The sequence below is a fragment of the Hyperolius riggenbachi genome, chromosome 5 (genome assembly GCF_040937935.1).
Source record: "Hyperolius riggenbachi isolate aHypRig1 chromosome 5, aHypRig1.pri, whole genome shotgun sequence".
Classification (NCBI taxonomy): Eukaryota; Metazoa; Chordata; class Amphibia; order Anura; family Hyperoliidae; genus Hyperolius; species Hyperolius riggenbachi.
Genome location: NC_090650.1, coordinates 387,677,624 through 387,695,260, shown reverse-complemented (window position 1 = coordinate 387,695,260; position 17,637 = coordinate 387,677,624). Strand labels below are relative to the sequence as shown.

At 42.2% G+C, this 17,637-nt stretch overlaps 1 protein-coding gene across 3 annotated transcripts in view; it reads left to right on the top strand.

Moving 5' to 3' along the window:
• Positions 1-17,637, top strand: part of STK3 (serine/threonine kinase 3) — a 308,764-nt gene that overhangs the window by 257,992 nt on the left and 33,135 nt on the right. The window contains exon 11 of one of the 3 annotated variants that reach the window (XM_068237716.1): positions 5,243-5,401. The exons of the other annotated variants lie outside the window; for them this stretch is intronic. Within the exon in view, the coding sequence (XP_068093817.1) occupies positions 5,243-5,311 (69 nt within the window). The 3' untranslated portion in view covers positions 5,312-5,401. Of the gene's footprint in view, positions 1-5,242; positions 5,402-17,637 lie in introns of those variants that run through there. 3 annotated transcript variants of the gene reach the window in all.

Below are 17,637 nucleotides of genomic sequence, written 5' to 3'. Positions count from 1 at the left end.
TAGGCGCTCCCTGCTTGGAGATATAGGCGCTCCCTGTTTGAAAAATGCTTGTTCCCTCCCAGTAATATTCCTTACTAGCCCCCCTGATCCTGGGGTACTGGTCATGTTTTGTGGGTTCCTTTAAACACCCATATCCAATTTTTTGGGACGGCTTCCCATGCTATTGAAGAGTCAAGAACCCAAGTGAGGACGAGTTTTCCTCACTGGCAAATATACTGTTGTTGCCGGTTTTTCAACTTACTTTTGTGAGTATCCTGCACAATTGTGTGGCCCATAGGCTCGATATACTACACTATCAGGGGCTCCCGGTGTCCCTGTCTGGTTTTTGTCCCCTCTGGAAGGTCCTTGGACTCCATTGGTCACCACACCTCCTTCATTACCATTTATATTTGAATATAAACCAGCTGTAGTATTAACTGAACACTTTTATACCTGAAAGAACAGGTATAAAGCAGTGGATTTGATTATAAAACTGAGGGGACCTTTTCTACGTCAATATGGCACCTGCTGGCATGGATGTTACATTGTTGCTGCTGCCACTCTTTTGCCCTGCTTGCCGTCATCTTCCTCGTCACCCATCAAGGCGCTGGGAGTTCAGCTTTGTTGTTTCTTTCGGCATGCTTGTTGGTCTGAGGAAGTGGGCAAGAGCCCGTAAAACGTGTCACCAGTGGCTGGATAGTGTACTAGTTAAGGGCTCTGACACGAGACCAGGGTTCGAATTTTGCTGCTTCCTGTGATCACCTATTCAGTAAGGAGGCCTTGGGCAAGACTACCTAACACTGCTTCTGCCTACTGAGCACACCCTAGTGGCTGCAGCTCTGGCACTTTGAGTCCACCACCACCACGATATAAATGTTCTGTGTCTTGTCTAATAAATCTTTTGTATTAACCCAGTGTCATCATTAGAGGTAAGCCACCTGTTGTTTTTCATATTTTGTGTGTTAACATATTTTATTACATCTTCTGCAACTCTTATCCCCTTTGTGCTACCTGCTCTCTAGTCCCTCCAATATGTAGCTGCTACCCAATAAAAATCTTTTTAGAGAGCTACCGCAGCAGGAATATCCAGGATCACCTGAGTGGAGACTGGGTCAAAATCTCCACTCGTTCACTCTGTTGGTTGCCCTTGTCGTAACCTTTGTCTGTGAGTGCTGCTCGTTTTCTACTACTCTCCTTGTAGTGACATACTGCACCATTTTGGCTCCCAGTCCCTGTGTGTGTGTTTTGAAAGTACAGTGCCATCTTATCCTACCCTGATTTTGGATGACTGTTCAGGAATAATTGCTGTAGAAGGCCCTCTGCCAGTTTATCTGTTGAGCAGCCGCTCAACGGGAAGGAAGGAGGTTGAGTTGGAGGCACCCCGCTGCAAGGGCAACTAAAGAAGTGCATAACTGTAGTCTTTAGTGATCCAAAAAAATAGCTCACTTAATAATGTCATCAATGACTTCAGCTAACTCCTGAGTTGATCACAAATGATAGTTTTGGGCAAGCAAGATCTAGTGTGTGTACATTGAAGCGAGAGGGATATAGAGGCTGCCATAAGTATTTCCTTTTAAACAATACTAGTTGCCTGGTTATCCTGCTGATCTGGAAGAAGCATGGGCTGATCAGATGCTTCTGACACTTTTGTCATTTTTTGCTGCATGCATGTTTCAGACACTACTGCAGCCACATAGACCAGCAGGGCTGACAGGCAACTGGAATTGTTTAAAAATAAATAAATATGGCAGCCTCCATATTCCTCTTCTTTAGGAGTGAGAAAAAGGACCACTTTAATGTTAATACTAATGTGCATGTTTTATTCTCTATTTCTGCTTTCTTTATACTGTAGTGCTGCTTTAAATCTTAGTAACCTGCTTCCAGCATCTCCTCGCGTTGAAAAACCTGTGATAAAGCAGAATGCATTTATACTGATTTATCATCAAGAATTCCAGCATTAAGCAGAGCTGCAGGCAGGAATCTCTGCACTTTTCCATGATTGCTGTGACAGAAGCAGCCATCTCCCCCGGTCTAGGCTGAGATTGCATCAGCTGCTTCCCCTCATCACATTGTGCTTAGATATAATGAGGCTTAATGATGGGAATGGGCTGCATGGAATGTAGGTCCTGCATTCATAAGTCTAAACTTCTGAAAAGCGGAAAAAACTTTTTCTTAAAGTGTACCTGAAGTGAAAATAAACTCATGAGATTATGAATTCTATGTGTAGTATGAATGATACTTAGAACATTAGTAACATGGAAATGAGTCTCATATTTTTATTTTCAGTTTAATTGCTTAATTTTTAAGATTGCATTTGACTTTCACAGTTGCTTTTTGGAATCTACACTGGTTAACGTGGACCTGAAATCTTGCACAGGACAGAAGGAAAACCTAGCTAAATACACCCTGTGGGCTTGATTCACAAAACGGTTCTAACTGTTAGCACGGCTTTTAGCGCGGTTTTGCGTGAAAAGAAGGTTATCGTGAGCAAAAATTCGTATTCGCGCTTTAACGCAAATTTTTCGAGTGTTATCATTGTCGTTAACTCGTTAACACGAATTTAGCGTTCGCGACTGTTAACGCACGAAAAATTTGCGTCAACACGCGAACTTGGATTTTTGCATTCGATAACCGTTATCGCGCAAAATTTTGCGCGAACCACTTTTCACAGCGTGCTAACAGTTAGCACCGTTTTGTGAATCAAGCCCTGTGTGTATTTAGCCTGTCTAATTCCACCTCATTTGTGTATAATCACAAGTTGTAATTTTGATTTCTCACCTGTGTCAGCTGACTGCCACAGCAGAGAAGCTAATTGGTAAACATAGGACGTTAACAGTATGTCTGCTTCCATGAAAGCAGGAAGTAGAAAAACTGCAGATTGCAGAATTTGTATCAGCTGTAACAAAGAAATGGTTTTCTTTAAAGGGAACCTTAACCCTTAACTAAAGAGAAAAAAAAAAGTTTCACTTACCTGGGGCTTCTACCAGTTCCCTGCAGTCGCCCTGCGCCCGCACCTTCCTCGAACGATGCTCCGGTCCCCTACAGCGTCTGTTTTGTTTTTGGTAGCTGGCAAGTCGCTGAAAACAAAACGTAGCCGCTGCGGGGGACCAGAGGATCGTTCCAGAATGACGCAGGCACAGGACAGCTGTATGTTGTATCTGCTCAATTGAGCTGCTTTTTTTTTTTTTTTTTTTTTTTTTTTTTTTTGTGATGACCTTTTGAGCTTTTCATGGTCAGGAATGTTTGCACAGCTTGATACAAGTGTTTTAAGCCTCTTATCCCTTTCTCAGGACAGCTGAACGCAGGCAAGCTCTAAAACAGATTGGTATTATATGTCTGTGTATTTTTCATTTCACTTCAGGTATGCTGAAATCTATCAGCACCATACAGCTATTTTCCTGAAATGCTGTACGCAGCTTCCTATAAGTTTCACACACAACTCATTGGTAAAACTAGTTCTTATTTCGGTTACAGTCAGACAAAGTAGCAATTTCTGGCAGCACGTAAAACTCACTGAGGAACACTGATAGGGCTCCTAAAGGAAAATGAAAATAAACCTATTAAATTCCACCTTAAGGCTGCTTTCACAGTGGGACGCTAAAGTCCCACGTTACAGCATCCTGTAATGCAGCCCAACTCACAGTAATGAAAAATCAATGTGCTGTTCAGAGTGCCCACGTTGCGTTACATTGTAACGCTGCACAATGAATGAAAGTGCAGCGTGCTGTGCATTATACTGGGCTTTAGCTGCGTTAGACTGCTTGCACATGCTCAGTGACTAGCCACATGGCTAATTAATATTCACTGCACTGTGGTGAGGTAACCTGGACTGTAGTGTTGTCCGGATCATGAATGAATCGTTCATTTGATCCGGATGTTTTTTGTGAGTCGAATCATCCGGATCATCACAATGAACGATTCGGTTCACAGTGGATGTCTGTCTGGATGAAACAGGAACATACAGAATGTACAGTGCAGGGAAAGTCCTGTCCTGCTAGTCATTTCACCCCCAGTATGCTTCCCTAGTAAAATGATTCGGTTCAAAGATCCGGATCTTTTCAATAATCCGAATCGAATCATCCGAATGCTTGAAAAGATCCGGACTTCCCATCACTATCCTGGAGTGGCTGTTCTATCAGTATAGATAGAATGAAAACAGCGCATCAAGAGCCGCATAACGCGGCTCAATCTGACGTCCAACTTCAACACCACCATGCGTTGTGTTAGGGGCACGTTATGCGACCATAACGTCCCCTAAAACGCTTTGTCCAAGTGTGAAAGAGGCCTAAAAGCTTGTTCAAAACAGTGGTGTTCAATGGCCATGGGTTATACAAAAACCTATGGCCACCGCATTGCCATCAGGTTCCATACTGATCCCATTCAATGCGAAGCGCACAGGAATGCGTTCCGGTGTGCAACACCACAGCAAAGAGAATATTGTCAAACATTGCAATGGAATGTGGTCTGCACACAGAGTGTACAGCTCTAAACGCTGTTCTATCTGTAGCTTTGTTCTCGGTGGTAAAGCAGTTACATATGATGGGATTGTTTTCTTATAGTTTGCATTCATTAATAATTGCTGCATTGCAGTGTTGACCTTTCTGACTTTTGGGTTTACATTCCTTAGATCAGTTTCTTTTTTTCCCCCCTCATGAACGTCAGATATTGTATGGCCTCCTTCTGTTGAATTTGTGCCTTTGTTACCAGTGAGGGATTTTCATCTCTGTGGTTGGCTGGTCTCTGTCTTATTTTTTTCTTTTAGCAGGCTCAGTTGTTGCTATGACAACTGTACAAATCTTACTATGTTGATGTCCAGTTTGGATTATTCATGGAGTGCTATACTGTAAGCATATAGCAGAGTCGGAAGCATCACCACAGATTATAAGGTTTCATAGCTGGATGGGGTCCCTCACCTTAGGAGCACTTTAGGGACAGCACCCTCCTCTCCCCATAGATATGAGTGACCATAGCAACAAATAGTGCAACAAGAACATGGAGGCAAAGATGTTAGTTGTATGTGATTGATAAATGTGTGTTTGCTGTGCATGAGATGTTGTAGTAAAGAGCTGGGATTACTAGCGGGGGGGGGGGGGGGGGGATCCACCAGCCTTAAAACCCAAGGAGAAAAGAATAATTAAGAAAAAAGATGCTTACCCAAGAAGAAACTGAAGACATAACAACAAATCTGTTTAGGTGATACCTTTAATGACTAAATGTACAAGATTCCTTTGCAAGCTTTCGAAACTTTAAGTTTCTTCTTCAGGCATGTTTCAGAGCTGGATCAGAACCAACCACACGCAGCTGGCTTACCCAAGAAGAGGAAAGCCTCTAGATCCACCAGAGGCTTCCGGCGTTCTCCAGGAGACCACCCCTGCTGCCTATAAATTGCACCCGATCTCCGCTTTGTGAACTTGCTTGTGTTTCTGCCATCACAGCCTCTCACTAAAAAACAAAAACAAAACAGTTACTTTGGCTTGTTTTTTTCTACCATAAAAAATAAGGAAAAGTATATCACAAATGTTTGTTTGTGAACAAGGCAACAGCACACCTCTGTCAGATATAAAGGAATGAATGGTATCTCTGGAGGATTCCGCTGGAGGATTCCGGAGATAAAGTAAATGCACTTCTGGGTGACACTTGGCTCCTGAAGGATTTCTGGAAAATCTATTCCGCCTCTGTGTGTCAGATTTGTGCTTTCATGGATAGAGATGTTTGATTGTAGCTGAACTTTAGAGTCTTATTAGACTTCCTCGGAGCATAGCGAGACAGGTCATATGCATTATGTCCTACTTTGCTAGTAGGTGACAGCCCAGATCTCCTTCTGTTTTATTATTGATTTATCGCGGGCTTCAGCCACTTACATGTCTTCACATTTCCACATCTCTATTCCCAAATAAGTGCAGATCTCAATGTGATAGAACCGGGCTTTCCTGCTGCTTGCCTGGGAGGGGGACATTGTTTTGTGCAGCTTCCATTTTTTTTTAGTTTGTGGGTTGTAATGATGTGGTGTTTTTTTTTTTTTTTTTTTTTTTTAGTGCAGACATCAAACCTAGAAACATTAATGCCGGTGATACCTTTAAAGAGACACTGAAGTGATTTTTTAAATGATATGATTGGTATGTGTAGTACAGCTAAGAAATAAAACATTAGGAGCAGAGACATAAGTCTAATATTGTTTCCAGTACAGTAAGAGTTAAGAAACTCCAGTTGTTATCTATGCAGAAGAGCCATTGAGCTCGACGACTTTCAAAGTCACAGAGAGCTGTGTCTTCTGAAGCTTGTTATCTCAAGTGTCAGTCACTGTATTTTCTTTTTCTCTGCAGAGGACAGTTCAAAAGATCACTGACCCGCTCTGTAAAATAATTTAGAATGCTGAGTAGTGTGTAAACTGCAAATATTAGAGAATGATGCAATGTTCTGAAAAACACTAATTATCCATACTACACAACCAATTAATTATATCATAATTTTTTTTCCGCTTCAGTGTCTTTTTAATGACTAACTGTACATGGATTCTTGTCTGCATTTCTGCTCCTTGACTAACACAGGACCCCATACTTCAATTTTTTTTTTTTAGTGTGAAGCTAAAAGATTATTTTGTTTTCAAGTCACTGTAACTGCATACAATATGAGTGCATCAGCTTTAAAGAGGAACTGTAACCAAGGATTGAACTTCATCCCAGTCAGTGGCCAACACCCCCTTCCCCATGAGAAATCTTTACTTTTTCTCAAATAATCATAGAATGCACAGAATTCGCAGAACTGAACATTCTGTACAGATCACCTGACAGGACTAAAGATGTCGCTACCTGTGATAAATTTTAGAATGTAGATCCGGGAGAGGAAACCTTTTGCAATGGACAAACACTGACTAATTAATCTATAAATGAATATTGTAACAAAAAAATAAGCAATTTTATTAAATGTTATTTTCACTACAGTTCCTCTTTAAGACAATAGAATTGGGTACATGTTTGCTTCTTTAAAGTGTACCCGAGCCAAAGCTCAGATACAAATTGAGATTCTTACCTAAAGAGAGGGAAGCCTCAGGATCCTATTGAGGTTTCCCTCGGCGCTCTGATGTCCCCCTTCGCGGAGAGCGGCCCCCTGGAAGATTAGCGACAAGGCATTGCCTCTTCTTGCAGCATGCAGCTTCTCTTCTTGCAGCGTAGTTGTGCGCGCCTGTGCATTAAGCCAGAGCAGTGGGCTCCTGCGCATGCATGTCCCCGTGGCTACTGCACGGCCGCAGTTGTAACAGAGGAGGAGCTTGGCCCAGATATGGAGAGGGGCCGTGCTCAGCGGCAGGGGACACTGGACCACCGAGGGAAGCCTCAATAGGGTCCTGAGGCATCCCTCTCTTCAGGTTACTATGTTATTTTGAACCCGAGCTTTGGCTCAGGATCGCTTTAATACTAAATTGCCTGTCCAGTAAACATATGAAGTAGACAATGATAAACTTAGTACTAGGGATCCTTATAGAGATGCACATAATTCTCAGTTCATGCAGGATTATGTAAATTTTTTATGCAAATCATCTTGAAATGGACCAATTAAGTCCCACCAAGGTTTAAAGAGAAACTATAACCAAGAATTGAACTTCATCCCAATCAGTAGCTGATACCCCCTTTTACATGAGAAATCTATTCCTTTTCTCAAATGGATCATCAGGGGGCTCTGTATGGCTGATATTGTGGTGAAACACCCTCCCACAGTGTGATGTCGGCGCCTCACAGCTCTAAGGTCCTGACATCACACTGTGGGAGCCTTGTTGCATTGTGGAAAATTACAGCTGCTTCCAAAAAAGCAAGCAGCAGCTACTTCCAGTGCCAGCAGTAAAAATGTCACCATGTGAAAAATGTCAGAATGTAAATCAGGTAGAGGAAAGATTTTACAATGAGCAAACACTGACTAAATCATTTATATATAATTATTGTAAAAATTAAGCACTTTTTTATTACATTATTTTCACTGGAGTTAAATAATCAGAGAGAGAGAGTGAGGCCCTGCTGCTATACAAGCCTTTAGTTCGGTTGGGCCGACACCATGGTAACCACGTGTCTGCCCAACCGAACAAAGGGCTTGTATAGCAGCAGTGCCCTTTGATGTCTGCAGCTGCATAAGAGCACGCTGCCTGTAGCCTGCACACGACCCTGCTGCATACTAGTGCCAGTCTCCTCTGCCCACTTTTCAAGGTTTAAAGTGATTGGTCCATTTTCAAGATGCATATATTTGCATCCAGAATTTAAATAATCCTGCATGCCACTTGGAATGATTTGCATTTCATTGCTCATCCCTACTTAGTACTAGTTATTGGAATTGGGGCTTTATTTTGATGGCTACATTTGGAGTTACCCTGAATCTCCTTATTCTTAATCTCCCCTGTGTAGTCTAAACCCAGAAATCAGAAATCCTTTATTCGCCAAGCATGACTGGGTCATGCCCGGAATTGAGTTTGGCACGTACAGGATTTAGAATAAAGATAAAAAATATAAATACTAGGAACAAAAAGAACACAATTTAGCAGTGTCAATAGATACATTCAAACAGTGTTTCAGTAGACAGTTCATCGGCCACACACAGCCAGCAGCTGCTATCTTAAAGGGGGACAAGGAAGGGAGGGAGGGCATGGAGAGAGTTCAAGAGGTTGACAGCAGAGGGGGAAAAAAGTTCCTATGCCTTGAGGTGCTGGTGGAGGTGGTCCAAAACCTCCGTCCAGATGGGAGCCTATTGAAGAACTGGTGGCCAGGGTGTGAGGGGTACTCTTCAGTGCTCTGGAGCGCAGTCTGTAGTTGTATGGGAGATTTGAGGGAGCGGAGGGGTTTTACTGATGATCATCTTCCCTGATTTGATGACCCGCTGTAGTTTGTATTTGCTGCTGGTGGAGAAGCCGACGTACCAGACTAGGATGGACAAAAAGAGGACGGATTCAATAGTGGTGGAGTAGACGCTTCTGGGCTGTACCCAACTTCTTCAGTTGCCGAAGGAAGAATAGCTTCTGCCAGGCTTTTCTTCTGGGTGGAGGCGGTGTTTGCCTTCCAGCTAATAGCAACAGAGTATTGTACTGTCAGTCTATACATACTGTCTAAAAAAAAAATTACAATATAGGTGATAGTTCCAAATCATAACTGGAGCAGGAAGCTTTGTGGAAGCCCAAAAGGTTTCTGCATAACAATCATAGAAAAGACTGAGAATTCCATTGCAAGTATTGGAGCTCATTGACTCCCCAGCTTTCCGCCAACCTTTATATATACCGTATGGATCTGTTTGCCGGCGCTGAGTTCCTGGTCACTGCCGGGGAGCTCTTTTTCTCAGTGATTTAAGGGATTCTTTTGAAAACTCTTTCCTGAATAGCCAGCGATGCGGAAAATCTGCATTACATAAATGATCGAGTTTGGATTTGATGGCTGAAACAATGTTCTCTCGGGGTATTTTCTACTACAGACTCCCGTCTGAAGGAGTAATCCACTTGCTGTGCAATTACAATTGGAACTATATGAAATGTAATCTTCAACATTAAAGGCAGGGCACATCCCAACAATCAGAGGGGGACCTAAGCCCATTATTTAAAGGGACTCCGAGCAGTGCAGAAACTATGGAAAGATGCATATCATTTTAAAGCTCTCTTTCTCCTCTTTCCAATGATATATAAATTGCCGCCCTACGTCTTTTAGTTTTCGCTATTTTCGCGATTGAAATTGCCGCGTAGGGCAACGATTTAGGTGTCGCCAGAAAGAGGAGAAAGAGAGCTTTAAAATGATACCCATCTTTCCATAGTTACTTGTATTACACAGGACGACACTTTCCCCAGTGTCAGCAGCTCCATTCAGCAGAAAAAGTCGCCCTGTGTAATACAATGTAACTATGGAAAGATGGATATCATTTTAAAGCTCTCTTTCTCCTCTTTCTGGCGACACCTAAATCGTCGCTCTACGCCTTTTAGTTTTCTTTATTTTCGCGATTGAAATAGCAGCCGCGGCAATTTCAATCGCGAAAATAGCGAAAACTAAAAGGCGTAGGGCGGCGGTTTATATATCATTGGAAAGAGGAGAAAGAGAGCTTTGAAATGATATGCATCTTTCCATAGTTTCTGCACTGCTCGGAGTCCCTTTAAGAGATTTGACTCAATTCCGTGTAGCTCTTTTCACAGACACAATCTATTATGTGGTTATTGTTGTGTAACGAGCACAGGGGTAGTATTGCATAAACAGCATTGGAGGGAGATTACTGGACGCAAGATGGGTCTGTTGCTTAAAGCGGACCTGAATTGAGAACTTCCTCGCTACTCTAAAAGATGAGCAACAGCATAATAACCTTTAAAGAAAAAAACATTACTTTGTTACAGCTAATACAAGCCCTGCAATAAATCTGCAGTGTGTCTACTTCCTGCTTTAGTGGAAGCAGACATATTGTTAACATCCTGTGTTTATAATTTAGCTGCTTTGCCATGGCAGTTGAGCGATCAAATTACACTTGTAATTAGTCACTGATGAGAGGGAATTAGACAGGCTAGACTCTCTAAATACATACAGGGTGCATTTCTCTGTTTTCCTTCTGTCTTGTGCAAGAGTTCAGGTCCACTTTAAGATATTCTACGCATCAGAAAATAAGAAAATGTAGCTTATTAAGTGTTAAAAACACTAAAAAAAATAGAACTTGTCCTCAAATGTCGGTGCAGAAAACTGTAATCCATTGCTTAAAAGCTACTATGGCCTCAATTCACTAAGCATTACCGCATTCAGCAATGCAGAAAACAGCTGATTTTACAGATCATCTTGCCAAATGCCAATTCACTTAACCTATTACCGCACTAAAAAGCAAAATTACAGACTAGCGAGGTAAATTGCCGACTTGAGTTGAAATGTCAAGAAATTGCAATTCACAAAGATCAAAACATTCGGTAAATTAAACAAAAGTATTCGCTATTTACCTCCAACCTGACCAGCCGATAACTCGCACTCTCCATGCGGTAACATTGACAGATGTAGCGGCCAGCCAATAGGAAAAACAAACAGCCTTGCTTCTCACCCCATTTGACCCGATACTCTGGAGGGCAGGACACCCAGGAAAAGGAGAGTTATATTCTTTTCTGCATCCCTTTATATGTGAATATCTGTATGCTGGTATACAGAAGAGTACCTTCTGGTAGCTTCAGCACATCTTAAGGAATGCTGGGAATGCGCTGGACAGGAAACCCCAGCACACAGACTCGCAGCTTCCTGTCTGGCCTGCTCCACAGCTGGTAAGTGACACTTACCGAGCAGGGTTTCATGAATTGAAGTTTGGTAATTTGCCAAACTTATACCGCCAGAAAAATTGGTGAATTGGGAAAAATTGTGTAAAATACCGAATGCAGTATTTTACTGACCTAAATTATTTTACCTAACTGCCATTAGCGTATTGAGGCTTATGTTTAGAGCCGACAGTATAAAATTATTCACAAGTCCCGCAATTCTCACAAATCCTAAGGGCTTATGCAAATGCACCAATATTTACTTCCAATGGATGAATGTTTGTATCTCAATGATCAGACTGCTCCCTTATTGGAAGTGAGTTCTATGGTGCACCACTCGGAAATAACTCATAATCAATTGCTTTGTAGGTCGTTAAAGGGATATTTAAAGTGAACCAGAGATGAAGCACCCTCATGTATTTTACCATATATCAGTGGGAACATTAGAGAAAACACCTACCCTGCTCTCTGTTTCATTCTTCACTGCACAGCTTGCTTCTTACCAGCCCTGATAAAATCCCAGACTGAGCATTTAGTCTGGCTTTGCTCAGGAATCATTATAGCTTTCTTGAGTCTTTCTTCTCTGATGTCTTTTCAAGCCCAAGCCTGCCCCCTTCTGGCTCTGCTATAATGGCTCAGCTATATTGATTCCAGAGCAAAGCCAGACTGAATGCTCAGTCAGGGATTTTATCAGGGCTGATAAGAAGCAGGCTGAGGAGTGAAGAATGAAACAGAGAGCAGGGTAGGTGTTTAAGTTCCTACTGATATATATGGTAAAATACATGAGGGTGCTTCATCTCTGGTTCACTTTAAGCCATTGTAAAAAAAAAAAAAAAAAAAAACAGTTTTACTTACCTGGGGCTTCTACCAGCCCCCTGCAGCCATCCTGTGCCCTCGCAGTCACTCACGAATCCTCCGGTCTTCCACCGCCAGTTAGTTTTGAGTTCGGCGGCAGGCCCGACAGATCTGGCCACGCGTATCCTTCTTCACGTTCCATTGCACAATAGTGTCCTGCGCTTAAAAAAAAAAGTTTTCTTCTATTGGAGTTGGATACTTTAGTAAAGCAGAACTTTTCTTATTACTGTAAATCAATTCCAGGACATCCGTAGCCCTTTTATCACAAAAATACAGTCATTTATCATACTTTGTAATGGATCTTACTGCGAGTGCTCAGAGCATTTTCATACACCACAAGTATCTCTTGCTGCTGTTGTGTAGGAGTTAATTTAATTACACAAGACAATATATGATGTGCATCATATAGGAAGATCTACTGTTCTTTTATCATCAACCTCTCTTGAATTTATTAAAACGGACCTGAACTCAGAACTTCATCTCCGCTCTAAAAGATGAACAGCAGCATAATAACCTTTTAAAGAAAAACATTTCTTTGATACAGCTGATACAAATCCTGCAATAAATCTGCATACATATTGTTAACATCCTTTATTAACAAATTAGCTCTCTGCTTTGGCAGTCAGCTGTCACAGCTAAGGGATCAAATTACAAATTGTGATTAGTTACAGATGAGGGGGAATTAGAAAGGCTAAACGCTCTAAATACATACAGGGTGCATTTCTCTGTGTTTTCCTTCTGTCCTGTGCAAGAGTTCAGGTCCACTTTAAAACTGTAAAAGGGTCATTTAGTCCTAAGAAAGATAAAATATGATAATTGAAGGCAATGCAGAGGTGTGCCACAGAGGGGTAGATTGTGGAATATGGAGTTCCCTTGTACTAGCTTGGAGTTTTCGTCTTCTATTATTAGAGCATCGCTTCTGTAGCTAAACTCAAAGAACTTGAAAGAAAGCCGCCCAGAACAATAACAATCCTGTCTGCAGAAAGCTTTTCCCTTCAGAGTACAATTTAGAGTTCAGTTTATTGCCCTAGTAGTATATCCAGCATGATCGTCAATCACCAGGTGTTTATCAGTGAAAGAAAATGCGCAGAAAAGTCTAGTTATATTTTGTGTTGGACAGCGGCATGGTGATTGCGGATGAGACTTTGCGCCTGCACCAGGGCCTGTAGACCAAAGCAGCCAACATGGGGGCCCTATTTGGTCCTGTATTAACTCTTCATTGGTCTTGGTAATGCCCACCTCTATATGCAGGGCTATGGAGACGGAGTAATTTTGGGTACCTGGAGTCGGTGGTTTCATAAACTGAGGAGTCGGAGTCAGATGATTTTTGTACTGACTCCACAGTACTGTCTATATGTGCTTTAAATAGTTCTAATCATTAACAAACGGTTACCCTCTATTGCTTATACTGTAATTGTCTGAAACTGCGGCTGTCCTTGGTAGGTTTTGTTACATTTCATATGTAATATATAGAGTGATTTTGGGGGCGAAGCAGGACTTTTTGGTGCCCGCTTTGCCAACGTGTAAAGCTTTGCCAACGCGACAAAGCTTGGCGCAGCTATAGCAGTAATGCTATAGTCTGCAACCCTGCACATGGGTAATACAGGTATCCGGCAATTGCCAGACCCCAAATTACTTCTCCCTCCAAGTTGCTACAACTTGGACGGGGAATAGTATTTAACACCCCCACCCCCCATTTTTGCGGCAGCAGAGTGAGCTGTCATTCGGCTCTGCGCCAAAAAGCACAGTGCGCCGAAATACCATCTACACCTTTGAGGGGGGGGGGGGGGGCGCAATGTAGAACTCACACTTGAGTCTGCACCTCCTTAGCTACACCACTAGGGAAGCAGGAAATGTGGTCGCCTGTGGCTAATAGACTATTTGGGTGCCCTATAGGCGCTAATGCAAAATATAGGCTATTAGGCACCCAAAGCAGAAATTTGGGCACCCGATAAATAGTGAGCCTGTCCAACCGAAATTTTTCGTTTTGAAATTAGTTTTGAGAATTATCATTTTCTAAATTTATAATTTTGAAATGCACTTCCTTAGTGTCAAGTTTATTATTCATTTACAACTACTACGTCACTCCCCCTAATAAAGGGATCCATCCTTCAGATGAGATGGTTTTGTGGCTACACTTGTTATGGGTGTGAAGATTACGACGTCCACACTTGTTTTACGACCCCTGCAAGATGGGTTACCCAGACTATAAGGGTCACCACAGGGATGCTCATAACGAGGTTGTGATCACAAGTTGTTTTTTGCAATCACTAGATCGTAATCGGCATTAGTGATCGGCTCTCGTGATTGCACTCGTTACCCAACTGGTGATCACTAGTTATTCATGATCACTAGTCGGTATTCGTGATTAAAAACCTTCCGAATTTAGCGGGTAATAGCAAAGCCCCCTTACATGCCAAAAACCCCAAATTTGCCAGATATGTTAAGAAGAATAGTGGGAATAAGAGGGATCCTTTTTTTTTTTTTTTTTTTATCGTTTTTGAGAAAATCAATTTTAAAGGAAAAAATTATACATTTAAATGCAGTAAATACATTAACTTTCATTTACCGCATTTAAATATATACTATTTTCCTTTGAAACTTTAAAATTTTTCTCAAAAACTATAAGGTCTTTTTGTTACCACTGTTCGTCTTAACATATCTGGCAAATTTGATGTTTCTGGCATGTAAGGGGACTTTGCCACTAACCGCTAAAGTCAGCAGGTTTTGACGGGTTTTCTCTCCAGGCTCTTTCCAGCCGGCTAGTTTTGGTGAGCATCGGGCTGTCATCGGCTCACCTCCTCTTATGCTGTAGGCAGAGTTGTGCAGAGAAGTGCCGGCCCTGCATTTTCTCATCTTACCCCACCGGCTACTTTTTCATGCCACCCGGCTACTTTTTCATACCAACCGGCGGCAAAAAAATTCTGGGGAAAACACTGACTTTTTTCCTTTGAAACTTTAACATTAATTTTCTCAAAAAGTGTGAGGTCTTTTTTTTTTTTAAATGTCCTCTTGTTCCCACTGTTCTTTTTAACATATCTGGTAAATTTGGTGTTCCTAGCATAATAAGGGGGCTTTGCTATTAACCATTAATGTCGGTGGGTTTTTAATCACTCATAATTCGTGATTACATGCAGCTATTCGACTCAAAACTGCACTCGAGTCGGATATCCCTTTCTGCTCAAGATCATGAGTCAATTAGTAAGTGGGTAGAGTCGAATTCGTGATCACCATTGGTCACCAGTGTTAGACCAGGAAACGGGTATGAACAGTGGGGGCTCCCATAAAAATGTTGCTGGGGGGTCCCATGGTTTGTAGTTACACCCCTGGTTTAGAGGGATCCTGCACAGCAACGGTGGGTTTGTGGTTGGATCTCGAAGTCTGTATAGTGGCCTTTACATGCTACATTTCCATTTCCATAAAGCACACAGGAATTTTGGCCATATTTTGTGCGTGTCATGTCCACAGTAGCAATTCAATCTCATTATAGGACATCCGATGTCGTTAGCAAAGAGTTCAAGCAATCTGTTTTGCATCAAAGCTTCTAATAGAATTGCCTTGTTGCACGGAGCCTAGAATAAGGAAACCTTCATTCCATTCCTGCTAATGGTGCCTTTAGGGTCATGATTTTGTTTTGGAACTTCACACAGTACTTATCTCTTTTGTTGTTTCACTTTTTGTGCTGATGGAAAATACCAGATTAAATTGTGAATTTTTTATGCATTCCGCTACACATTTTGCTTTAAAATTGCTTTCAAGTCTGCTGAAAATATATTTACTATTAAGTCTTACTCGCATCACCTTAAAGTGTACCCGAGATGACATGTGACATCATGAGTTAGACGTGTATATACAGTGGCAAGCATACAGACACTTATGCTGTGCTCCTTGTCTTTTTTTTTTTTTTTCCTGCCTGAAAGAGTTAAAGTGTACCAGAGACAGTTTTAAATTACAGATTTGATAGTCACCCGGGGCTTCCTCCAGCCCCATAAGCACGTCTGAGTCCCTCGCCATCCCCCCGCAGTCTGCCGTTCAGCCGCAATCAGCCTCGGTAACTGGAGGTCCGCACAAGCACAGAAGAATGCAACTAAGCCAGTTGCCAGGGCTGATTGCGGTTGAACGGCAAGATTAGCTGCTTGCTTGTTTTTGGTATACTTCAGACACTACTGCATCCAAATAGATTAGCAGGGTTGCCAGGCAACTATTGTTTAAAAAATATGGCAGCTTCCAGATCATTCTCACCTTGGGTGCACTTTAAAGGGTACCTAAACTGAAGAATAAAAAACAGTTTAACTTACCTGAGGCTTCTATCAGCCCCCTGCAGTCCTTCTGCACCCTCACTGTGATTCTGCGATCTTCCAGTCAGCCGCAGCGCCCCCCTCTGTCAGCTGGGTAATTCAGCGAGTTGCCAGCCACTGAGCATGAAAAGCACAGGCTGCATGCTTACTCAATTGAACACACACAGTAGATTTTTTTTCACGCAGAACGCTCCCACCTCTGGAAGCGTGATCAGGAGGTGGGGGCCACGCATATAGCTGGCAGAGGGGTGGCATGGCTGACTTGAGAATTGCAGAATCATGGCGAGGACACAGACTGCAGGGGGGTGGAAGAATCCACAGGTAAGTAAAACTGCCCCCCCCCCCCCCTACCTTTAGGTTCCTTTTAAGGAGATGAGAAAGCACCATGACGGTAAGGAGGCCAGCAAAACTGGGGTGGCAATGGAGATTATGGGGGCATTGAAGAAGCCCCTGTTTTGGCCGTCTCATGTTTTTACATAGTTACATGGTTTAAAAAAGACATACGTCCATCAAGTTCAACCAGGAAACAAAGTACAACACCAGCCCGCTCCCTCACATATCCCTGTTGATCCAGAGGAAGGCAAAAAACCCTTAGAAGGCATGGTCCAATTTGCCCCAAAAGAACAAAAAAGCAGTTTTAAAATGCATATCCAAAATTCCAAAGTTATAATCTACCATTGTTCTCAAAATACCATTAGACTCCAAACCACCTCTAGTTTGTCTGCTTACAGAGGCATCTAGGCAATGCATGAATGTTATGTAATGTAAATGTACAAGTTGCGGAGAGTAAGCTTGGCATACGTCAGATACGAATTGTGCTCTTTCATATTTCTTCCAGTCCTGAAAGATGGCTGGAGGATGAGATAATCTGGGAGATGTGTAGCTCTGTGGCAGATGCAAGAGACAGATACATGGCCTGTGAAGTTCCTGAGCTGCGCATTCGCCGTGCCCAGAATACATTTACGTTTTTTCAAAGCCCCTGAGGCTTTTTGTCTTTACACGTCTCTTGCACTTTGTCTTCAGCTTTTCAAACTTTTCATCTTACAGTTGCTGGTGTCCATAATATTAGAACTGGGGGCCACCAGGCTGTCACTTTCTTCTTTTCTTAAAGATCCAGACGTGAACATTTTTATATATAAATATCTGCTTTGTGAAAAAAGACAAATGCTGCTGTTTCTGAAAGAGGACTCTCTCGCCTGGTTATTCTTCTGATTGCACATAGAAGCAAAGATTGACATTGTTGGGGCTGAGTCACACAAGCATAGTTGTTGCTAA